The sequence below is a fragment of the Oncorhynchus tshawytscha genome, linkage group LG06, assembly GCF_018296145.1.
Source record: "Oncorhynchus tshawytscha isolate Ot180627B linkage group LG06, Otsh_v2.0, whole genome shotgun sequence".
NCBI lineage: Eukaryota > Metazoa > Chordata > Actinopteri > Salmoniformes > Salmonidae > Oncorhynchus > Oncorhynchus tshawytscha.
The window spans coordinates 52,597,160-52,623,100 of NC_056434.1; the positions used below are offsets into that span (position 1 = coordinate 52,597,160).

Sequence of the window (25,941 nt, forward strand, 5' to 3'; positions counted from 1 at the left end):
GTAGACCTACATTGTTTTGTGTGTAGATTAAGGGGGGGGTATTGAATCCATTGTAGAATAAGGCTGTAATGTAACAAAATGTGGAACAAGTCAAGCAGTCTGAATACTTTCCAAATGCACTGTACATACAAAGTTAAGTCTCTAAGTCAAACGGTGCGACGGATAAGAGCATTGAAGTGAGGCCGCGTATAACAGCAACCCTATAGGCCAATCTGTGCCATTATTTTTGACCAAGTTACTCATGGCCTCTAGTCTGTGTGCCAAATTTGAAAAGTTGCCAATCCATGCTTGAATTATTTATTAGTCAAGGAACAATTATTCATAGAATAAAAATAGCTTTGCTGTGAAACCCTAATAAGGGATTAGTAGGTCTGCAGGTCTGAATAATCTATGTTATGATTGATTGTCCATTACTTTTAGCCAATGGCAAAATTGTGGTGCAGATGTTGCTTGGGAAAAACAGTAGGCAGGGTGTCCAGGGGTCCTCTCCTGGAATTTAACATTTTAAAACTAATTTCCTGCAATTCTACAGTTTGACATGACTTACTTTGCCTCTTTTGAAGGGTATATAGAGTGGTATTTTGAAAACAGAGTATGAGGGCTCCCAAGTGGCACAGTGGTCTAAGGCACTGCATCTCTACAGACCCTGGTTCGATTCCAGGCTGTGTCGAACCGGCCGTGATTGGGGGTCCCATAACACGGCGCACAATTGGCCCAGTGTTGTTCGGGTTAGGGTTTGGCCGGGGTAGGCCGTCATTGTAAATAAGAATTTGTTCTTAACTGACTTGCCTAGTTAAAGGTTCTATTAAAATTAAAATGAAGTTTAAAAGTTCATATTCATATCCAAATAATGGTGTTGACTCATCCTATACTCGTATTGGTGGCCAAAGAATAAATGAGAGATTCTTTATTTTTACAAAACCCCACCTCAAACAAATCACTTGTTCCTGCTGAGGAGGAGCTGGCCAATCAGCGGTCTACTTGCATGAACGTTTTAAAGACGGGTATACTCCCACACCATTCCAACATAGAAAATCTTTTTAAAATTTATTTTAAACATACTTAATTCCAGGAAACTATTTAAGTCATATTGTAGTTAATTATAGGCCATACATCTGGAAACACTGGACAGTTCCTGTAAACACAGTTGACCAACAGCAGGGGATAAAATAATATAAGGAATTGTGTTAACAGCAGGTGACAGTGGACACACTACGGCATTAGCTACATTGTCATTAATTGCAAAACTCGAATGACATGGTTGAACTGAGGATACACCAGGACTCAAAACAAAAAGTCCTGCGGATCACGGAAAGGCCACAACTTTGGTTTAAAAGCCTTCAGTTGTGATATTCAACAGAATACGCTACATTTCGCAAGCCTTCCGATTCGCGATGCCCGGGTGTTTGAGCTAATGCGCAGAAGCATCACAACGTGTTGAGGAAAAAGGTCACGAACTCTGACCCTGCCTGAAGCAGGAGCAAAAGACAGAAAAATAACATTAATTTATTACCTATACAAACAGCATACAACAAGCAGAGCAGGTAAGACAACTGAATTGTGCGCGAAAGCTGCCATGAAAAAACACGTCATGCATCACATAATGAAGAATACATTTGCCAAGCCAGCAGCCCGAGGGGAAGCTGCCATTAGCTAACGTAGCTAGTTCGTAGACTTTGCTATTGATTCCGGACCAAGAGTGCACCAAAACCGGCAAGTAATGAGATATCAAAACCATACGGATACTCGGTGTTATTTGTCACTAAACGACAGTGTAATTAGCTAACTCAAACAAATCGATATTCGCGTGCCAGTTATTAGCTAAAACGTGTATGCTAGCAAGCGGGCTAGCTGTGAATCCTGTACGAGAATGCTAACTAAAATTACCTAGCGCGAAGAAATTGGCTCGATTTCCGAAGCTGATGTTCAAATATGAACACCTAGCTAAATGTTCGTTTGTATTGGACCAACAACAATTTGAAACGATTCCAAATTGATTTTCAATGGTTAGCTAACGTTAAATTTGTGCGTTCTTATTCCTTGTTGTCAACCGCGAAGTCCCGCCACTCGCTGGCTGCGTTTTGGTATGGGCCTTGAACCCTAGCGTGCTTTAACCCTTCAATGTTGACCTTTCACCTACAGGAAAAGAAATACCTTTATCTTCCGTATCGATTTGAAATAGTTAGCTACTAGACCAGAGCGTGTTTGTTGTACTTACAACCATCGATATTAATGTAAGGCTAGTTAACGAACTACATGTTGTGTGATATTTCTCAGCTTGGTGAAGACGGCCACAAATGCAGATACCAAGCATGCTAGGCCGTGCAATTATACCACGGTGTGTCCCATAGTTAGCTAGTCGGCTAGCATGCACATCCCGAGTTGATCAACCCCTAACGTCGTTACTCTCACGAAGTTAAGTCAAAACAAAAATAGTCTGTACTAGATTGACTAACCCTCCTGTTTTCTCACATTTGTAGCAACCAACGACCTAGCTAGCTTCCTGCATAGGACATGGGCAGGCATTTCAAAAACATGTTGCTTGCTAGCTAGTAAAACGGAACAAATGTTGTTGTTGGCAGGGCAAACCCGATTTGGTGATTTCTGTTATGATCCAAATAAATCACAGCTCGTTTTTGGACTCGTTTTACCGGATTAAGTAGAATGCCATTGGAAATGAATGTTCAAAGTTCAATGTCTATATCTAAAATGTAAGTTGACAAAACATTTTTGATAAATATCCTAATGTCAAACCGCAGTTTGTGTCCAAATCTATGACCAATATGAAGAAACAGATTTCAGAATATCAATCTACACATGTGCCACAATAATAACAATATTACTTGTATTTGTTTTTTTGTTTAAAAATTAAGACCTTATAAACTGCACACACACCGAAAACCCAGTTTTGATAAGTGGCAATAAATCACTCAGAAATGTGCTCAAAAAAACATATGGAAACTGGAGATATATATATATTTTTACATCAACTGGTTAGAGGACAACCTTCAGAACACAGTCATCATGTAATTTCGTTTTTTAAATTCAAGTGGGTCTCCAACGCGGTAGGCTAAGTGTAACGCAACACTTTTGTTAATCCATCGATATGAGGTTGAAATCAATAGGTCAGGAGGCAAACGTTTGGGGTGTAGCACTGTTTAAACGAACACTATTCAAAGGCCACAATGAAACTTGGAATAACATCTACTTGGTTGTTTAGAGGAGACCTTTAGGAGGCTTATATATACTGAACAAAAAATTTACTGCAACAATTTCAAAGATTTTACTGAGTTATAGTTCATATAAGGAAATCAGTCAATTGAAATAAATTCGTTAGGTTCTCATCTATGGCTTTCACATGACTGGGAATACAGATATGCATCTGTTGGTGAGAGATACCTTTAAAAAATAGGTAGGGGTGTGGATCAGAAAACCAGTCAGTGTCTGTCTGACCACCATTTGCCTCATGCAGCGCGACCCATCTTCTTCCCTTAGAGTTGATCAGACTGTTGATTGTGGCCTGGGGAATGTTGTCCCACTCCTCTTCAATGGCTGTACGAAGTTGCTGGATATTGGTGGGAACTGGAACACACTGGTGTACACATCTATCCAGAGCATCACAAACAGGCTCAATGGTATGCAGGCCATGGAAGAACTGGGACATTTTCAGCTTCTAGGAATTGTGTACAGATCCTTGCGACATTATCATACTGAAGCATGCGGTGATGGAGGCGGATGAATTGCACAAAAATGGGCCTCAGGATCTCGTCACAGTATCTCTGTTCATTCAAATTGTCATCCATAAAATGCAATTGTGTTTGTTGTCTGTAGCTTATGCCTGACCATACCATAACCCCACCAAGGGGCACTCTGTTCACAATGTTGGCATCAGTAAACTGCTCTCCCACACAATGCCATACACATGGTCTGCGGTTGTGAGGCCGGTTGGACATACTGCCAAATTCTCTAAAACGAAGTTGGAGGCAGCTTATGGTAAAGGAATGAATATTACATTCTCTGGCAACAGCTCTTGATGGACATTCCTGTAGTCAGCATGCCACTTACACACTCCCTCAACTTGAGACATCTGTGGCATTGTGTTGTGACAAAACGACACATTTTAGAGTGGCCTTTTATTGTCCCCAGCACAAGGTGCACCTGTGTAATGACAGTGCTGTTTAATCAGCTTCTTGAAATGCTACACCTGTCAGGTGGATGGCAACCAACTTTAAGGTGCATTACTGCCACCAACTAGACTGGAGTGTGTGGATCTTGTTCATCGTTCAATCACCAACGTGATGCTTGTAAAAACCAATGAGTCGATGGGAGAGGCAGGACTTGCAGCACACCAAGCGTCTAAAATAGAACCAAGTTCTCAAGTGACTGTTGACGCATGTGTAGGGCTGTTACAGTGACCCTATTACCGCCACGCCAGCGGTCAAGAGTCATGACTGCAGTCAAATTCCACATGCTCAAGCTTTGATGCTCATTAGCAGCCTACCAAACTTGCTAATTGCCTGGTACTCAGCAGTCTTATTGTCCCGCTAATCACTCTCACTGCAATGCAAATGTAATCTAAAATCAAATCAAACACTTCATGAGCGCTCATGTTGTGCAACATTCTATAGGCTATGCAATAGAATGAGAAAACAAAGTTTTGATGGACTCTATTAAAAAGAGGATCCCATCATCTTTCTATAGGCTAGACCTACTATATTTATTTATTTCTCAACTTTCCTAATATTAAGCACATTCCTTTGCTTTAAAACAGGTATAACTGACTAGTTATCCCCTTCTCTTTCTGCTGTTCCGAGACAAAATGGTCCATTCTAAATTGAAACTAATTTCACAGATATAGTATATGTAAAGGCAAGCTCTGACGCTCGCTGGATCTGGCAGAGCTTGAAACTATTACGGACTACAAAGGGAAACCCAGACGCAAGCTGCCCAGTGACGCGAGCCTACCAGATGAGCTAAATGCCTTTTATGCTCGCTTCGAGGCAAGCAACACTGAAGCATGCACGAGAGCACCAGCTGTCCAGACAGATTACCTTGACGTGTACTCAAAGCATGCGCGGACCAACTGGCAAGTGTTTTCACTGACATTTTCAACCTCTCCCTGACCGAGTCTGTAATACCTACATGTTTCAGACCACCATAGTCGCTGTGCCCAAGGGAGCAAAGGTAACCTGTCTAAATGATTACTGCCCCATGGCACTCACGTTGGTAGCCATGAAGTGCTTTGAAAGGCTGGTCATGGCTCACATCAACACCATCCTCCTGGACACCCTAGACCCACTCCAATTCGCATACCGCCCCAACAGATCCACAGATGATGCAATCTCAATCGCACTCCACACTGCCCTGTCTCACCTGGACAAAAGGAACACCTATGTGAGAATGCTGTTCATTGACTACAGCTCAGCGTTCAACACCATAGTGCCCACGAAGCTCATCACTAAGCTAAGAACTCTGGGACAAAACACCTCCTTCTGCAACTTGGACTTCCTGATGGGCTGCCCCCAGGTGGTAAGAGTAGGTAACAACACATCTGCCACACTGATCCTTAACACTGGGGCCCCACAGGGGTGTGTACTTAGTCCCCTCCTGTATTCCCTGTTCACCCACGACTGTGTGCCCAAACACGACTCCAACACCATCATTAAGTTTGCTGATGACACAAAAGTGGTAGGCCTGATCACCAACAACGATGAGACTACTTGTAGGGAGGAGGTCAGAGAACTGGCAGTGTGGTGTCAGGACAACAACCTCTTCCTCAGTGTGATCTAGACAAAGGAGCTGATCATAGATTACAGGAAAAGGCGAGCCGAACAGGCCCCCAAAAATCCAGAGTTTAAAGTTCCAAACTATTATGGTCCAAACATCACAAAACAGCCTTGAAGAGGACACGACAAAACCTTTTCCCCCTCAGGAGACTGAAAATATTTGGCATGGGTCCCCAGATCCTCAAAAGGTTCTACAGCTGCACCATCGAGAGTATCCTGACCAGTTGCATCATCGCCTGGTATGGCAACTGCTTGGCATCTGACCATAAGGCGCTACAGAGAGTAGTGCGAACGGCCCAGTACATAACTGGGGCCAACCTCCCTGCCATCTAGGACCTATACAATCGGTGGTGTCAAAAGAAAGCCCATAACATTGTCAGAGAGTCCAGTCACCCAAGTTATAGACTGTTTTCTCTGCTAACGCACAGCAAGCGGTACCTGAGCGCCACATCTATGACCAAAAGGCTCCTCAACAGCTTCTACCCCGGAGCCACAAGACTGCTGAACAATAAATAAAATCACCACCGGACAATTTACATTGAGTATCCCAGCACACTGACTCGGTACCGGTACCCCCTGTATATAGCCTCATTATTGTTATTAATTTTTATTGTAGTCTGCTTGGTAAATGTTTTTCTTGAATATTAAATGAATACTCTTCTTGAACTGCACTGTTGGTTAAGGGCTTGTAAAGTAAGCACTTTTCACAGTAAAGTCTACAGTTATTGTATTCATTTTCAATACAAATAAAATTTGTTTTGAAGTTAAGAATAGTCTGATGGGTGACAATATTAGCCTATCAGTTGTGAATGATTCCCAGCGTGTGCAGTAAGGCAAGAAACAGCGCATGCCCCCTTTTTTTTTTATTTTTTACAACTTTTCCAAATCATAGTCGCACACCTCATGTAGCCTAGCCCATAGACCTATATGCTGATACGGTTTGTATCACAACTAAAGTGGTCAAATAACTTAAGCACATTTAATTTGCTTTACAGCCGGTGTAGAGCCAAACTGGCATGCAATTTAGGGAAGATAATTTTTACCACATTCACCTTTAAGCATTAGATGCATAAACACATTTGCGGTCACTTTTAAGAAAAGTGTTTTCCTGCTAATTGCATCTTGGAACTTTCACGTTTGTGTGCACATTGCTGCTCTTATAATGTGAAGAAATGGCCCAGTAGTTTCTGATCTGTTTATTAGCCTCATTGCCTTCATTTGGAATCTATCACATCCCACAACTGTCCCAGAGTATGTTTGGAGTATTTATTTCTTGCACAAGTTGACCAATAGAATAGGTCAACTTTTGTACTATGGGGGGACAGTAGTTTTTTTTTTTTTTTTAACTAGGCAAGTCAGCATAGAACAACTTATTTTCAATGATGGCCTAGGAACAGTGCCTTGTTCAGAGGCAGAATGACAGATATTTACCTTTGTCAGCTCAGGGATTCGATCTCGCAACCTTTTGGTTACAAGTCCAACGCTCTAACCACAAGGCTACCTGCCACCCCATAGGCTAGTGTTTTTGCTGTTCGTTAGGCCTACTCATCTTGTTAGCTGACAAACTAAATGTGGACAGTTCTAACATCTTCAATATGCACCTCGGAATTCGATAAGAAGGACGCACGCAGTTGCGTCTGTCTTCACTTGTAGCCTACTTCGGAGTTGAGATGCCTGTGAGAAGGAACCGATCACGTGACGGGTATTGGCTAATCAAAATTGAGATATCTGAGCGGTGCTTCGGAGCACGGTGATTGGCAGCCGGGCGAAGGGAATTATAATTATTATATTCAGCCCAAGGGTACAACGGCCACTTTCGCTGCAAAAGGCATTAAAAATGATTTTTTTAGGGGGCATTACGGCCACAAGGGGATTTGTATCTACTGTAGCCCACAGCCACATGTCATAGCCAGATCAGGGCCTAACATAAGCACAACTCACAGTATGCTATTCTGTTCTGAAATAGACTGCATTTTCTTCATAGTGTGTTTCTTCAGACCTGTCTAAAATAAATAATACATTTATTGTAACGGTGTAGGCTATATTACATGTATTTATTAGACTTTTTAAAATGTAGATGTTCCAAAGGTCTGCATCAGCGGCTTGTAGCTTTTGTGTGGAAGCCAAGAGCTGCTAAACATGTTTGTTAATTAAAGGCCAATTACCGTGAAACCAGCAGTTACTATTAGCTTGACAATCACAGGCTGACAATTTCATGACTGTCACAGTCCTACGCGCGTGAGCATTTTGGATGAAATGATTGAATAACATTTATTCTGTAACATTCGTGTACGCTAAGTGGCCGGTTTGGTCAGCATGCAAGTCCTGCGCACCCCAGCATGTGACCAAATCAACGGTACAACACCAAAGATATTGATTAAAAAAATAATTGATGTTATCGTGATGACTAAACTTTTATTCTAACATCACCAATCTGAAGTAAAATAGGATGTCATTCCACAAAATTTTATGGGGTGAAAATGCAAGTTTGTGTAAGGTAGTAACACAAACGGTCCACATTAGGGAAATTAGCGCAATCCAAAATACATTTATATGGCAACATAATTCAACATGGCAATTAAGATGATATATGTTGCCCAATCACAAACCATTGCAACAATGACATCGTTTTCTCACTAATTTAACCATTTAGAGAGTTTAAAAATGCTCTCAAACAACGTTTTACCGGGCGCTCTACACTAGAGCTATAGTGTCTGTGCAGCAGCCTGAACATTTGACGTCCATAATTATGGTATGTAAGAATGTAGGCCTATGTTTGTCCTCTCATTGTATAGACCTGTTACTGGCCCATCCGTATGGCCTAGTACTAACTATATTGTGTCTATTTTGTGTTTTGCTATGATCTTAATAAGCCCATTTGCTACACATCTCACTCTCTGAGAACTTGTTCTGATGCAAATATGTTTATCAGCGATTTTCAATGCATACCCAGTAACTGAAACATTCCTTCCTTCCTACACAGTTTGATGTGCCTCCTTGGGGCTTTGATGTGAGCAGCAGCAGAAGGAAACAGAATCAGCGTCATGGACAGACAGACTCAGAGGATTCAGCTGGTGTCAGCTGATGGTGGCATGATGGGACACCGTATCCAGGTAGTGTAACGGACAAGTCATTTCCTGCTCTGAGACATGGCTGTGACCTCCACGTCTCAGGTTATCCCTTACCCCTAAACTATTGGTCAAGGCTATTATTAGTCAACATCCGCATGACTAGTACCTTCATATGACTTCAAGGTTAAACAATAGCAGAACGTACAGCATCAGGGTTAGATTCCAGACAGTATACTAACCCAACATAATTTGGCTGATGTATTTCTGTTATTCTCATATAAGTTGACTTGAATATTCTCCTCTCCTTTCCTTCCAGATTGTGACAGACCAGTCCACGGGCCAGAAGATCCAGATCGTCACTGCATTGGAGCAGGGTTCTGGTGGGAAGCAGCAGTTCATCCTGGCTAACGCAGACTACTCCACGGCAGGCAAGGTAATCCTAGCCAAACAAGAGGCCTCGTCCCCGGGCAAGGTGATCCTGGCGGCCCCAGACGGTTCAGGGGTAAATCAGCTGCTGTTTGCCTCCCCTGACCTGGCTGGCCAGCAGATCCAGGTAGAGGCCTCGGCCTGCACCACCAATATTCTAGTCTCTTACTACCTTCTATTCAGAATATTGCTATCCACAAAATTCTGGTTCCCCTAGCATAGATTAAAGCTACGATCTCTGATGAGTTTTTCAGTCAAACAACCGCCCACCATTTGTTTTGGTATACAGCTGAGGGATGGGGTTAGGGAAATGTAACCCCTCTCAAATTCATATTAGACAGCACTCTATATGCAAGGATTGACAGTCCATTTAGTCCAGTACAATGCTTAATCTGTGAGCGAAACAGGCCCCTAGAAGTATCTTTGACATCTGATATGAATGCCTCTTTTGCTTTTTGTGTGCGTTGTATTTCCAGTTTGTGACGGAAGGGTCAGACCAGGCCCTTTCCAAGCCCGTGGTGGAGTACTGTGTGGTGTGTGGAGACAAGGCATCAGGTAGGAATGAAATGCACTTGAACTTGTCTGACCCTTCTTGAACCCTCTCTTCTCGTTGTGTGACTGATCCTGTCCCCCTCCCCCCTCCCTTCTCCTTGCCCAGGTCGTCACTATGGGGCAGTGAGCTGTGAGGGCTGTAAGGGTTTCTTCAAACGCAGCATCAGGAAGAACCTGGTTTATACATGCAGGGGGTCCGGAGAGTGTGTCATCAACAAGCACCACAGGAACCGCTGCCAGTACTGCAGACTTCAGCGCTGCATGGTCCTGGGCATGAAACAGGACTGTGAGTACCTGCCCCAATCACTTACTGATGTTCACATAGGTATATAATGTTAAACAAACATGCTTTTCTAACATGTAATTTAAGAAATGGTGTCAGTTTGTCAACATCTGCAATGTTCCACAATACCCTGTGTTGTTACTAGTCCGTATGTTTGAGGGGATCAGTTTGAGCAAAGTGGAGGTATTGATCACATAAAGGCTGTTTTACACACCCACTCTAAGAACCCAAATCATTTGATTTCATTTATATATTCCAATATTTCTTTCTGACTGTCCACATAGTAGCACACAGTTGCAATGCTAAATTCCTGTCACTTTTACATTTTGGGAGGGTTTTCATGATAAAGGCATGTCATGTGCAAAAAAGACACTTCCGAGCAATTCTTTTTCGATCTGAGCGTTCAAGGCAGAGGTCACATATGGAGGAACGGTTTTGTATCAGGATTCAGATCTACTAAAGCCTTGTTCACATTGGCAGTTTGAAGTGACTCAAAACATTTATTTTCCATATCTGATTTAAAATCTGTTCTTTTTTCTGCGGTCTGAACAGCCAAAAAGCACATGGAATTAGATATTTCAAGCCACATTTCAAACCACATTTGTAGGTGGTTTGAAATCCGATACACATCAGATTCCTGGCCACGTGACTTGTCTGAACAGTCAACTCTGATTTATTTGACTGTTATTTGGCATATCTTGTTGCTTCCTAGCTATGCTGTTGACAGTTTTGACAAAAACGTGTGGTAGGATGTTAATTGTTTACAAACAAATGAGTGAATGTGCTAGAAAGCTAAACAGCTAGGCCTACCTAGCTAGCTAGTTGACTGCTGTGGCTAGCCAAAAAGTTGGATCATCTTATCCTTTGAAACTTTAAAAGCGTTCTTACACTATGATTTTTAACATTTAAAGCAACTGGGAAATGTCCATGGCTGGCATTGTTGTCACCTTAGCTTGATAACTTCTGAGTGATAGGAAGCACGAGCACCACCACCAATCAGCCTACACCACTGCGCACACATCCATTGTTGCTATAACAACTAGCGTAGACATGTCAGCAAATGACTGCTGTCTGAACACACCCAAATCCTGTTTGGTCACTTGTAACTTGCTGTTTGGATAGTCAGTATTCAAAAATTGATTTGTAAAACAAAACTTATTTGAGCATTATGGCCTGCAGTGTGAACAAAGCTTTAGACTATTTTTACACAGATTACTCAGATTCCATGTGTTTTTTTTGTTTGTTTGCTGTTTACACATTAAGAAAATATCAGATATGCAAATGATTTGGCGGAAGTTCTGAATTTAGCTGCCTGAGTAAACACAGCCATAATTAGTAGTTATTTGGGATGGAAGGTGACTTGTAAATCACTGGTTCTGTGTAGTCCGACTGCAATGTAGTCGATCACAAAATGCACATAAGCATGGCGGATTAAAGTTAACTGTTCTCTTCCTCTCTCTCAGCCGTTCAGTGTGAGAGGAAGCCGGTGGAGGTATCCAGAGAGAAGTCTATCAATTGTGCTGCATCTACGGAGAAGATCTACATCAGGAAGAACCTGTGTAGTCCTCTGGCTGCCACGCCCACCTTCGTCACCGACAAGGAAACCGCCAGGTACTACAAGGAGACAGCCAGGTACTGCAGCTGGCTTAAGGGCCCCATCACATTGAGCAACGCAGCATACAATTATAAAACCAACTCTTATGTATTTCATTGGGGAAGTTGGTTTGGAGTGGTGGAATATAGGCGCCTGAGGTCACACCAAACACAGCCTCAAAAGGCACAGGGTACATACTCCACCGTAAAGCTCTGTGTGGGATGCGTTACCAGTGTGTGTGAGCCCTAATTAATTAGTTGATGTTACTGATTAAGCTGGAGTGGACACACCTGTGTTCCCATGTAGAAATCAGTCCATAGAGTCCACTCAGAGAGAAAGAGGTGAAGTCAAGAGGGATAACTGGTCCCAAAATCTGTCTTCTCCAGCAGGTGGCTTTTAAAAATATTTTTTTCCACTCACCGAGCAAGGAGTTTTTGTATGAAGGTTAGTAAGAGGGTTGAATTTGGTTAACAAAAAAATCTAATTGCTTATTTGCTACGCGTGGCTTATTTGATCAAATAGAAGTTCCGTAATGCTTAGGTTGCACGGATATAAGTAGGAAATGCGACAACCCGGCAACTTCGACAAAAACCCCCACTTTATATCGGAGTTGTTCCTGTTCACGCGTATCTGCCCTCCGACTACCCTTTCTTTTTGTTGTTAGAGTGGCCACTTGAGTATCTGAGAAGACTAACCATTGTTTCACAGTCTCAATCATTCCTAATTGGACCTCCAATTCATCTGCACCGATTGGAAAATACTTCACAGGTGAAAACAATAGGGTGGAAGCTCAAAATTGGCTGAGTTTAGACAGGCAGCCCAGTTCTGATATTTTTTTCACTAATTGGTCTTTTGACTAATCAGATCAGCTCTGAAAAAGATCTGATGTGAACAGATCTGATGTGATTGGTCAAAAGACTTGGGGTGCCTGTCTAAACGCATCCAAAATAGGCTAGCTTTCAACCTTTTTTCCAGATTAGTGTAAATGAAGAGGATGGTTAGGGTAAACTGACTATATAGCCATTTGGCTGCATTTATACAGGCAGCCCAATTCTGATATTTTTCCACTAACTGGTCTTTTGACAGATCAGCTCTTTTGCTATTAATTGGGCAAAATATCCGAATGTGTAAACGCACCCTTCGAGATCTCTGTGGGATTAGATGGTAGAATGGTAGAATTGAAGTGTTTGTGTTTGCAGATCAACCAGTTTGCTGGAGTCGAGCATGCTCCTCAACATCCAGCAGCCATTCCCCAAGCTGGAGAACACCATCCTGCTCCCGACATCCCCTGAATCGGTTAGTAACTGCAGCACACGTGGGGGGACAAAGTACAAATTATTATACAAATTAATTTAATTTCATAGTTAGCTCGCATCCACCCGTGGGCTTAAACTCATCTTTTTGAGTTTTAAAATTTGTATTTTTTAAGTACACATTCAAAGCATACATACCACAGAGCCAAAAAGTTAAATGTAGTATGTAAAAAATAATTAAAAAAAAAAAAAACACCCTCCCATTGCCTTCAGAAATGATTCATACCTCTTGACTTATTCCACATTTTGTTGGGTTACAGCTTAAATTCTAAATGGGTAAAATAGATTTCAGATATTTCTGTATTTCATTTTCAATAAATTTGCAAAGCTGTTTAAAAACATGTTTTCACTTTGTTATTATGGGGTATTGTGTGTAGAAAAAATATATACAGTGCCTTGCGAAAGTATTCGGCCCCCTTGAACTTTGCGACCTTTTGCCACATTTCAGGCTTCAAACATAAAGATATGAAACTATTTTTTTGTGAAGAATCAACAACAAGTGGGACACAATCATGAAGTGGAACGACATTTATTGGATATTTCAAACTTTTTTAACAAATCAAAAACTGAAAAATTGGGCGTGCAAAATTATTCAGCCCCCTTAAGGTAATACTTTGTAGCGCCACCTTTTGCTGCGATTACAGCTGTAAGTCGCTTGGGGTATGTCTCTATCAGTTTTGCACATCGAGAGACTGAAATTTTTTCCCATTCCTCCTTGCAAAACAGCTCGAGCTCAGTGAGGTTGGATGGAGAGCATTTGTGAACAGCAGTTTTCAGTTCTTTCCACAGATTCTCGATTGGATTCAGGTCTGGACTTTGACTTGGCCATTCTAACACCTGGATATGTTTATTTTTGAACCATTCCATTGTAGATTTTGCTTTATGTTTTGGATCATTGTCTTGTTGGAAGACAAATCTCCGTCCCAGTCTCAGGTCTTTTGCAGACTCCATCAGGTTTTCTTCCAGAATGGTCCTGTATTTGGCTCCATCCATCTTCCCATCAATTTTAACCATCTTCCCTGTCCCTGCTGAAGAAAAGCAGGCCCAAACCATGATGCTGCCACCACCATGTTTGACAGTGGGGATGGTGTGTTCAGGGTGATGAGCTGTGTTGCTTTTACGCCAAACATAACGTTTTGCATTGTTGCCAAAAAGTTACATTTTGGTTTCATCTGACCAGAGCACCTTCTTCCACATGTTTGGTGTGTCTCCCAGGTGGCTTGTGGCAAACTTTAAACAACACTTTTTATGGATATCTTTAAGAAATGGCTTTCTTCTTGCCACTCTTCCGTAAAGGCCAGATTTGTGCAATATACGACTGATTGTTGTCCTATGGACAGAGTCTCCCACCTCAGCTGTAGATCTCTGCAGTTCATCCAGAGTGATCATGGGCCTCTTGGCTGCATCTCTGATCAGTCTTCTCCTTGTATGAGCTGAAAGTTTAGAGGGACGGCCAGGTCTTGGTAGATTTGCAGTCGTCTGATACTCCTTCCATTTCAATATTATCGCTTGCACAGTGCTCCTTGGGATGTTTAAAGCTTGGGAAATCTTTTTGTATCCAAATCCAGCTTTAAACTTCTTCACAGCAGTATCTCGGACCTCCCTGGTGTGTTCCTTGTTTTTTATGATGCTCTCTGCGCTTTTAACGGACCTCTGAGACTATCACAGTGCAGGTGCATTTATACGGAGACTTGATTACACACAGGTGGATTGTATTTATCATCATTAGTCATTTAGGTCAACATTGGATCATTCAGAGATCCTCACTGAACTTCTGGAGAGAGTTTGCTGCACTGAAAGTAAAGGGGCTGAATAATTTTGCACGCCCAATTTTTCAGTTTTTGATTTGTTAAAAAAGTTTGAAATATCCAATAAATGTTGTTCCACTTCATGATTGTGTCCCACTTGTTGTTGATTCTTCACAAAAAAATACAGTTTTATATCTTTGTTTGAAGCCTGAAATGTGGCAAAAGGTCGCAAAGTTCAAGGGGGCCGAATACTTTCGCAAGGCACTGTATAATGCATTTTGAGTTCAGGCTGTAACACAACAAAATGTGGAATAAGTCAAGGGGTATGAATACTTTCTGGAGGCACACTATAAGTGAAGACCATCGCTTCCAGGGCAATAGGAGACACCGTATTTATATTTATACTCAGCCGCGGGCCGGAAGAATCATGTCCAAACCAATTTACGATTGGACAAATTGCGGGTGCATAGAAATACTATTTTAAAGTTCGGTATGGGTAGTCTTCCTACGTCTTTCCCTCTATGTAATTGTTAATTTTATCAGGGGAAACTGCAGTTTTATTGACACCGCACTATGGATTTGTTCCCGATAGCCAGAAAGGAAATTCAGTCGTGACAATAGATATTCTGCCGGTTAAAGCAACTGGGATGTTAGTCTGTGATGAGATCTGATTGAACCGATTCGAGCATCCTGTTAAAAGTTTCAGGCAAGGGTTTTATCTAAGGAAGGAAATATATCTATTCACAAATATTTAAAATGGGAAACGATTGGGACTCCATTATTAATAGTGGTGCTGATTCTCCCTTGTGCCTCTCCATAGAATGACCCATGTCAGGGTGACCTGAGCACCCTGGCCAACGTGGTGACATCACTGGCTCACCTGAACAAGGCCCGGGAGATGAGCGACATTACAGACGGCAATGACCTAATGGGTGTGGACGACACCCTTAGCAACGGAGACAGCTCAATGGCGGATCTCCAAGGAGACGAACAGACCGCCAGTGACATTACGCGGTGAGGAGGATTTTAAAGCCACTTTCTGGAATTTTGTTTTATTCTCAGATCCCAGATTGTATCTATTTTTAACCCCCTGGAGTCGCTTAAATCGAAGTTACATAACAACAACAAAAAACATAAAAATCTGTCAGTTTAAATTATTTTTTTTTTTAAATTGGCTGCATATCAAATCTATCGCATCCGCCAGTGTCGCACTTCCGCATCTGCGGTGAAAGGTGACAGAGCTCGAGTGGTGTTTGTCAGACCACGATACATCCCTAAAATCGGCCTTCTTATGTAAATGTCTACAGTGTCCGTATGGTTTGACCTACGGGGGAGACTCACGAACACAATGGCGTTCTCCGTTTTGCTCTACGAGGAGACCCGTCCGAAGTCGGTACCGTTGATGTGCCGACTTCTGTTTGGTACTGTCTGACCCGTTTGGGCTATAAACCAATGGGACCCCACTGTGGAAAGGGGAGATTCTCACAAACACAATGGTGCTCTGTTTTGCTCAAGGACCACCACACGTGTTACTGGACTCGTCTGAAGGTACTGTTTCAACAACAAAAAAACGAATGGAAGTATGAAGGTAGTTTTGTTCCTACTCAAAAAAGGGGTTCAATATTGTAAAAATAAAATGTAAAAAACAGGAAATATTTTGTATAATTTTTTAAATTATATCCTAGATTTAAGACGGACACTTCAAAACCTTGTTATTTATTTTGACTGTCCTTTTTGCCAATTATGAATGTGTTATTCAATGTGTTTCTATGGGCTTCAGTAGTAAAGGCCAAAATCTACCTAAAATCCAAATCAAATAGCTAAATGATCCATATTATGACCATCTTAAAACAATTCCATATGTCAGCTTAGCATCCCCCCTCCCCCAACGTCTTTAAAGAATTTTAATAGGTAAAATGTAATCTGCTTGGATTGACTATCAGCAGTGCTGATTTTAGAGCTGATAAATGTTCTGAGTGTATCAGAAGGAACTTAGGAGTTGTGTTTTCTGTATATCATGGGGCTCAAATTGAATTTTTTCCAGTCAAGGGCCATGTGGTTCCTGTGTTCCTGCCTCAGTTAATTAGGTTTTGTGCTGGTTAGATATTTCCTATACCAAGATCTGTCAAGCTTGAAGCTTGTTTTCCTTTCTGCAGTCTATTTCTGTATCACTTTCTGAACCTCAACACTAATAGACCTTTTTACCTCTAAGAAAGTAAAGACAATATAAGTACTTTTAGAGATGAATGCAGTGACTTCAGAAAGTATTTACACCCCTTTATTTTTTTCTACATTATGTTGTTAAAGCCTGAATTTTAAAATGGATTACATTGAGATTTATTGGTCACTTGCCTACACACAATACCCCATAATATCAAAGTGGAATTATGTTTTTAATTTTTTTAAACAAATGAATAAAAAATGAAAAGCTGAAATGTCATGAGACAATAAATATGTATTCCATCCCTTTCTTATGGCAAGCTTAAATAAGTTCAGGAGTAAAACTGTGCTTGAACAAGTCGCATAGTAAGTTGCATGGACTCATTTTGTGTGCAATAATAGTGTTTAACATAATTTTTGAAGGACTACCTCATCTCTATACCCCACACATACAATATCTGTAGGATGCCTCAGTCAAACAGTGAATTTCAAAGAGATTCAACCACAAAGACCAAGGACATTTTCCAATGCCTTGCAAAGAAGGGCATCTATTGGTAGATGGGTAAATTACACTTTGGATGGTGTCTCAATAAACCCAGTCACCACAAAGATACAGGTGTCCTTTCTAACTCAGTTGCCGGAGAGGAAGGAAACTGCTCCGGTATTCCACCATGAGGCCAATGGTAAAACAATTAGGATTTAATGGCTGTGGTAGGAAAAAACTGAGGATTAATCAACATAGTAACTACAAACTTAATTGACAGAGTGAAAATAAGGAAGCCTGTACAGAATAATTTTGTTTCCAAAACATGCATTCTGATTGCAATAAAGTAAATATAAATAAATATAAATAAAGTATTACGAAAGTAATACTGCAAAAAATGTGGCAAAGCAATTAACTTTTTGTCCTGAATACAGTGTAATGTTTGGGGCAAATACAACATTACTGAGTACCACTCTCTCATATTTTCAAGCATAGTGGTGTCTGCATCATGTTATGGCTATGCTTGTAATCACTAAGGACTGGGGAGTTTTTCAGGATAAAAAATAAACTAAATGGAGCTAAGCACAGGCATAATCCTAGTGGAAAATCTGGTTGTCTGCTTACCCAGACACTGGACGATTAATTCACCTTTCAACTGGACAATAACCTAAAACATAAGGCCAAATCTGCACTGGAGTTGCTTACCAAGAAGACAGTGAATGTTCCTGAGTAGCCGAGGTAGATTTAGGTCAAAACTATGGCAAGACCTGAAAATGGTTGTCTAGTAATGATCAACAACCAATTTGACAGAGCTTAAATCATTTTATGGAAGAATAATGGGCAAATGTTGCATAATCCAGGTGTTGAAAGCTCTGATTTACGCTGAAATACTTTATGTAAATTAGATTTCTGTATTTAATTTTTACTAAATGTGTAAATATGTCTAAACATGTTTAGACTTTGTCGTTGAGGTATTGTGTGTAGAGAGTGATATAGAACATCTATTTTAATCAATTTTGAATTCTGGCTGTAACACAACAAAATGTGGAATAAGTCATGCGGTTTGAGTCATTTCTGAAGGCACTAAGTGTACTAGTTTGAACTGACTTGTGTGTGTTTGTGTGTAAAGGGCTTCTACACTACAGAGCCAAAACAGAGATGTACTGAGCTGGCCTGATTACGCATCCACCATAATTGATGGAACCGTGCTGGAAAGGACAATGAGAAAAAAAAAACATCAGAGCCAGAAGAGTTCGGGTTTAAGTCGGCACTATAGTGTGAATCGAGCACTAATTTGTTGATTGACTTGTTCTGTTGTCTCGCTCTCCCACCTCCCCAGAGCGTTTGACACCCTGGCCAAGGCCTTGAATCCTGGTGATGGCTCAGCGGGAGACTCTCTGGAGGCCACGTTGCAGTTGATGTCAGGGGACCAGTCAGGCCCTGTGGTGGAGCTGGAGGGGCCCCTTCTCTCAGACAGCCACGTCCCCTTCAAGGTGAGGTCCAGGGGCCATGCTCAAAAGTAGTCCACTATAATGGGAAAAGGGTGCCACTTGGGACGCTACCCTACTCAAAGGCCCAGGGGCTGACTATAACTTGAATCCATTTTTAAATCAGGTGTTATCTTAAAATGGAAATTTATTCTCAGTACGTCATAGAGTGCTTAAGGAATCAAGAGGCCCTGAACTCATTTGCTATGGCAACTTCATTTCCCTGCAGGGATTAATAAATATAATTCATCAATCAACTTTTTAAAATATATTTTCTTTAAGTCTAATGTCTAGGCCCATTCTTTCTCAATCATGATGTCTCTCTTGCTCACGTTCTTTAGTTGATGATGCCTTTGCCCATGCCTGAGTACCTAAACGTGAACTACATCTGTGAGTCGGCCTCAAGACTCCTCTTCCTGTCCATGCACTGGGCGCGCTCCATACCTGCCTTTCAAGCCTTGGGGTGAGTCTCTACCTACCTACTGGTCTCATTCTGTGTCTCTAATTCTCTTCCACTGAATTGGAAGGTGTAAGTAAATGGAAGATGTAAGTATTCAGACCCCTTTACCCTTTTCACATTTTGTTACATTACAGCCTTATTCTAAAATGGATTAAATAAATGTTTTACCTCAACAATCTGCACACAATACCCCATAATGACGAAGCATAAACAGGTTTTTAGAAGTCTTTGCAAAACAAAACGAAATACCTTATTTACATAAGTATTCAGACCATTTGATATGAAACTTGAAATTGAGCTCAGGGTGCATCCTGTTTTCATTGATCATCCTTAATGTTTCTACAATTTGATTGGAGTCCATCTGATGTAAATTCAATTGATTGGACATGATTTGGAAAGCCCCACACCTGTCTATATAAGGTCCCACAGTTGACAGTACATGCCAGAGCAAAAAGCAAGCCGTGAGGTCGAAGGAGTTGTCCGCAGATCTCCGAGACAGGATTGTGTCGAGGCACAGATTTGGATAAGGGTACCAAAACATTTCTGTAGCATTGAAGGTCCCCAATAATACAGTGGCCTCCATAATTCTAATTCTTAAATGGAAGATGTTTGGAACCACCAAGACTCTTCCTAGAGCTATCCGCCTGGCCGAACTGAGCAATTGGGGGAGAAGGGCCTTGGTCAGGGAGTTAACCAAGAACCTGATGGTCATGTGTTCATGATGGTCACGCTCTGGAGTTCCTCAGTGGAGATGGGAGAACCTTTCAGAAAGACAACCATCTCTGCAGCACTCCGCCAATCAGGTCTTTATGGTAGAGGGGCCAGATGGAAGCCACTCCTCAGTAAAAGGCACATGACAGCCCATTTGGAGTTTGCCAAAAGGCATATTAAGGACTCTCAGACCATGAGAAACAAGATTCTCTGGTGTGATGAAACCAAGATTGAACTCTTTGGCCTGAATGCCAAGCGTCACGTCTGGAGGAAACCTGGCACCATCCCTACGGTGAAGCATGGTGGTGGCAGCATCATGCTGTGAGGATGTTTTTCAGCAGGGAGGACTGGGAGACTAGTCAGGATCGAGGCAAAGATGAACAGAGCAAAGTACAGAGAAATCCTTGATGAAAACCTGCTCAGGACCTCAACAGGACAATGACCCTAACCACACAGCAAAGTCAACGCAGAAATGGCTTTGAGATAAGTCTCTTAATGTCCTGGAGTTCCCCAGCCATATCCTGGACTTGAACCCGATCGAACATCTCTGGAGAGACCTGAAAATAGCTGTGCAACAACGCTCCCCATCCAACCTGACAGAGCTTGAGAGGATTTGCAGAGAAGAATGGGAGAAACTCCCCAAATACAGGTGTGCCAAGCTTGTAGCGTCATACCCAAGAAGACTCGAAGCTGTAATCACTGCGTCAACAAAGTACTAATTTAAAGGGTCTTGATAGTTATGTAAAGGTGATATTTCAGTTTTCAAATTTAGCAACCATTTCTAAATACCTGTATTTGCGTTGTCATTATAGGGTGTTGTGTGTAGATTGGGGGGGACAAGTTAATCAATTTTAGAATAAGGCTGTGACGTAACAATGTGTGAAAAGTCAAGGGGTCTGAATACTTTCCGACGGCACTGTATATGCAAACTGCCGTGTGTATCAGTCAGCATTTTTCTGCCTACTGGCCAGAGCACCAAAATGGAAGTATTTGTGTGTCATCCTCTGATTTTAAATGCAGCGTATATTAATATATTCTCCATGCATGCATTTTAATAAATTAAATGCATCCTGTATTTCCCAGTGATATTGCCACTAACCTGGTGAAGTCCTGTTGGAACAAACCGTTTGCCCTGTGCCTGGCTCGATGTGCCAACATTTTGAATGTTGTCTTTTTCTCCATAGTGGTCTCGATAATGACATTAACCTGATGAAGGCTTGTTGGAATGAGCTGTTTGCTCTGGGCCTGGCTCAGTGCGCCAACGTTATGAATGTCGCCACCATCCTGGCTGCCATCATCAACCACCTGCAAACCAGCCTACAAGAAGGTACAGGAGGTGGATTGTACAAATGAATACATATTTATCAGTGTTTACAATAATTGCCAGCAGATTTTTATCCAAAGCGCCTTCCAGTATGGAGGGTGTGATTTATGCAGCAAACATATTTCCAGGCTCTATCTCAATTGATAAAAATCTGTCCTCCTCGTTGTCTCCTTTTTATCATAATCTGGACTGATTCAAAAAGACTTGACTGGGAAAAACAATATGGTGGAAGGGAAGCTCATCATTAGGCTAGCTTTCACCTGGTCTTTTTTTTTTTTTTTTGAAAGATCAGTGGATATGAAGGAGAGGAAGGATTTTAGACAAAGAGCCCCAGTGTCCTTCTCCAGTCTTCCTCTTCTGTTCATTCCCTGTCCCCCCCTCCCCTGCAGAGAAGCATCTGCTGAGTCAGAGCCACAGTAAGCTTTTTGTTGTGGGAAAACATGGGGGTGTTTAGTATTTTAAATGATTTACGCTCCCCTGTTTCCCCCCCTATAGAGAAGCTGTCCCCAGAGCGAGTGAAGCTGGTGATGGAACACATCTGGAGGATGCAGGAGTTCTGTAACAGCATGGCCAAACTGTCCCCTGACTCGTATGAATACGCCTACCTCAAAGCCATCGTCCTCTTTAGCCCTGGTGAGTGGTGGCTGGAGAGAGTGCTAAAGAGGGACTGATGCAAACACTCACTGCCGAGTTCCATACTGCCTCTGGATGCAACGTCAGCACAAGAACTGTTAGTCAGGAGCTTCATGAAATGGGTTTACATGGCCAAGCAGCCGCCCAAGCCCAAGATCACCATGCGCAATACCAAGCGTCTGCTGGAGTGACGTAAAGCTTGCTGCCATTGGACTCTAGAGCAGTGGAGACGCATTCTCTGGAGTGATGAATCTTGCTTCACTATTTGGCAGTCCGACGAACAAATCTGAGTCTGGCAGATGCCAGGAGAATCCTACCTGCCCGACTGCATAGTGCCAACTAAGGTTTGGTGGAGGAGGAATAATGGCCTGGGCTGTTTTATAGTTCGAGCTAGGCCCCTTTGTTCCAGTGAAAAGAGATCTTAATGCTACAGCATACAATGACATTCTAGACGATTCTGTGCTTCCTATATCGACATGACAATGCCCCTGTGCTCAAAGTGAGGTCCATTCAGAAATGGTTTGTTGAGATCGGTGTGGAAAAACTTGACTGGCCTGCACAGAGCCCTGACCTCAACCTCCATCTAACACCTTTGGGATGAATTGGAATGCCGACTGCAAGCCAGGCCTAATCGCCCAACCTAAGTGCCCCAACCTCACTAATGCTCTTGTCGCTGAATGGAAGCAAGTCACCTCAGCAATGTTCCAACATCTATTGGATAGCCTTCCCAGAAGAGTGGAGGCTATTATAGCAGCAAAAAGGGGAACCAACTCCAAATTAATGCCCAGATTTTGGAATGAGATGTTCGACGAGCAGGAGTCTACATACTTTTGGCAATGTAGCGTAAATAAGAAACTGTTGCATGACTCAACTCACTTCCGTGAAAAATGTTGTCACACGATTACGTTCATTGGGCCAACCTCCTGGACACACATTATGCCTATATATTTATTTAGAATTTAAACAAAATATTTTTATACATATAATCTTTTTTACTATTAAGCTTGTTCAATGGTGAGTCTGTCCCATGCAGTAACACGGCGAATTGTTGCTCGCCCCTTCTTATTGTAGTTAGGTGCTGCCCTTCAGACAACAGTTCCCAGATCCTCAGCAAACTATTTAAACAAAAGAAAGTACACTGGACCATGACTCCCCATGGATTTGCTGTGTACATAAAAGGGAGAGTTATTATAAATGTGGAGTTGCACCCTTTCCTTTTGCTTAATCTACTTGTTCTGCGTCTTTGCCAAGAACTATACTGAACAAAAATATAAACGCCATTTCAATGATATAAACCATTTCAATGATTTTACGGCGTTCATATGTGGAAATCAGTCCATTTTAAATAATTAATTAGGCCCTTATCTATGGATTTCACATGACTGGGAATAAAGATTTGCATCCCGTTACCTATACCTTAAAAGAAATGTGCCTTACATTGGGCTTTAGGATCTCATCACGGTATTTCTGTGCATTCAAATTGCCATCGATTTTAAAATGCAATTGTGTTCATTGTCTGTAGTTTATGCCTGGTTATACCACAACCCCAATGCCACTATGTTGACATCAGCAAAACGCTCGCCCACATGACGCAATACACGTGGTCTGCAGTTGAGGCCGGTTGGCCGTACTGCCAAATTCTCTAAAACGACGTTGGAGGCGGCTTATGGTAGAGAAATGAACATTCAATTATATGGCAACAGCTCTGGTGGACATTCTTGCAGTCAGCTTGCCAATTGCTTGCTCCCTCGAAGCTTGAGACATCTGTAGAATTGTGTTGTGACAACTGCACATTTTAGATTGGCCTTTTATTTTCCCCCAGCACAAGGTGCACCTGTGTAATGATCATGCTGTTTAATCAGCTTCCCGATATGCCACAGCTGTCAGGTGGATAGGTTATCTTGGCAAAGGGGGGATGTAAACAAATTTGTGCACACCATTTGAGAGAGATTTTTTTTTGTGTGTATAAAGAATTTCTGGGATCATTTATTTGAGTTCAAGAAACATAGGACCAACACTTTACATGCGTTTTATATTTTTGTTCAGTGTATAAAAGACAGCAGTGAAATAGAAACATGTAGATAGTCAGTGAATGTTGTTTGGTACCATGGTGATTTGTCTGATGCGGTACCGTTCCCTTTGTTTAATGAACTTGTTCTCTGTGTGTGTGCATGCTATAGACCACCCAGGCATTGACAACACCTTACAGATCGAGCGGTTCCAGGAGAAGGCTTACATGGAGCTACAGGACTATGTTACCAGGACCTACCCAGAAGACTCCTATCGGTCAGTAACTCGCTACATTCTACCACTATATCCAACTATAACATCATTTCCTCGATCATTCATCTTCCAATTCTGTTTCTCGACCACTGTTTTTGCCTCCCTCAATTAAATTGTCAAATTTGAATGCTTTCCTGCCTTCAATTATAAATGATTTATTGGCATAACATTCACATTAATATTATTGCCAAAGCAAAGATCCATAACATTCTAAAATGTCTCTACCTGTCAGGTTATCCAAGCTGTTGCTGCGTCTCCCGGCCCTGCGGCTGATGAGTGCAGCGGTGACAGAGGAGCTGTTCTTCGCTGGCCTCATCGGCAACGTGCAGATAGACAGCATCATCCCGTACATCCTCAAGATGGAGTCCACTGACTACAACAGCCAGGTGGCCCCTGGAGTTTGACCTTTTGACCTGACCCACTCCGACCTGGTCGCCACAGCAGCCTAGAAGCGTCTCCTGGTCACTGTGGCAACTTCACCTGCAGGCCAACTGTAGGGCTGTAGGCGAGCTTCCAAGGTAAAAATGCAGGGTCGTGTTCATTAGGGCACACCATTAGCAAAAAAAAAAACATCTGTGGGAAGTTCAGATCGTGCCTCCATGTTCTTTTTTTTGCTCGCTCCATTTTGGATTGTTTTTCTTTCCGTTTTGTACCTACTGAACACAACCCAGGTTGGCTGCATTGCTGTGTGTCCACCTCCCTAAACAGAATCTGAAGGTTTTCTCAATAGAATCAGATGACCTTCAATGCTGAAACAATCCTCTTCTTTGACAACCTGATTATAGCTCAAGAATGTGTGTGTGTGTGGACTACTATGTAGTCCACACACACACACATACAGCCGCCACGCCTAATGTTATCCTCAGCTTCAACAAATGAACTTTGAGTGAGTCAATCAAGCTTCGTAAATTGTGCTCTTTAGTAATGTACATTTACATATGTAGGATAAATGTTGTTGCTGAGAATTTTCCTGCACAACAGGAAATGCAAACTTTTGTGTATTCAGGGTTTAAAAAGGCTTCTGAAGTTTGTACTTTCCGCTTTAAAATGTCTGACTTGATTTGCCTTGATAGCATTTTTTTTAAATCAACCCCTACAGATTTATTTTGTCCACATTATTCACATTTCCTGTTTCAGCCGGATTATTTTCCTGCTGTTGCAAACTGGCTCAAATTAAGATCCTTCATGTGTTCTTTATATCCCTTCATTTTGTGCTTCTGATCCTGTTTGTATTTTGATGAACGGACAGGGGAGCTGTTTTACTTTTTCCGAGTGCCCGCCTCATCTGGTTTCAACATGCACTTGTATTATTTTCCCCCCCAAAATTGGAGGAACTTTTTGTCAATGTTGGTTTGCCATGATGTGATCAGTTAAGGTTATAACCTTTATGGTATTTGTTTGCTAATCCAAAGGAAAAGGCTTGTATCGTGAGTCAACTCTTGTCTAACTTGGAACTCAAAGTATCATGTATGTATGTGTAAATATGTATATAGAAATATGTGGAGAAAAGGCAATCATGGACAAAAGATGCTTAATTACAAGAATTTTCAGCTTTTTGACATGTAAATGTAGTTGCTAAAACAATTGTCAAGTCATTTCAAAATAAAATGACATTTCAATGGTCAA

At 41.8% G+C, this 25,941-nt stretch overlaps 1 protein-coding gene across 10 annotated transcripts; it reads left to right on the top strand.

Moving 5' to 3' along the window:
- The first annotated feature begins 1,139 nt into the window (after window positions 1-1,139).
- Window positions 1,140-25,941, top strand: nr2c1 (nuclear receptor subfamily 2, group C, member 1). 10 transcript variants are annotated; one of them, XM_024424215.2, is made up of 15 exons: window positions 1,142-1,544; window positions 8,770-8,899; window positions 9,174-9,410; window positions 9,760-9,838; window positions 9,942-10,121; window positions 11,582-11,729; window positions 12,912-13,008; window positions 15,594-15,787; window positions 18,757-18,910; window positions 19,246-19,367; window positions 21,260-21,402; window positions 21,789-21,815; window positions 21,895-22,032; window positions 24,213-24,318; window positions 24,548-25,941. In XM_024424215.2, the coding sequence occupies exons 2-15, from the start codon at window positions 8,831-8,833 to the stop codon at window positions 24,717-24,719; spliced, it is 1,866 nt and encodes a 621-aa protein (XP_024279983.1). In that variant the 5' UTR covers window positions 1,142-1,544; window positions 8,770-8,830; the 3' UTR covers window positions 24,720-25,941. The 10 variants fall into 10 exon arrangements, with proteins under 10 accessions (XP_042179315.1, XP_024279983.1, XP_024279979.1 ...); XM_024424211.2 differs by having other exon boundaries at window positions 1,143-1,544; window positions 11,582-11,750; XM_024424219.2 differs by having other exon boundaries at window positions 1,146-1,544; window positions 9,174-9,290; window positions 9,751-9,838; window positions 11,582-11,750.

Coding starts and splice junctions, on each gene's coding strand:
- nr2c1 (XM_024424211.2), top strand. CDS start 8,831: ATGGACAGACAGACTCAGAGGATTCAGCTGGTGTCAGCTGATGGTGGC. Junction 13,009..15,593: donor TCCCGACATCCCCTGAATCG/GTTAGTAACTGC, acceptor GCCTCTCCATAG/AATGACCCATGTCAGGGTGA. Junction 18,911..19,245: donor ACAGCCACGTCCCCTTCAAG/GTGAGGTCCAGG, acceptor CACGTTCTTTAG/TTGATGATGCCTTTGCCCAT.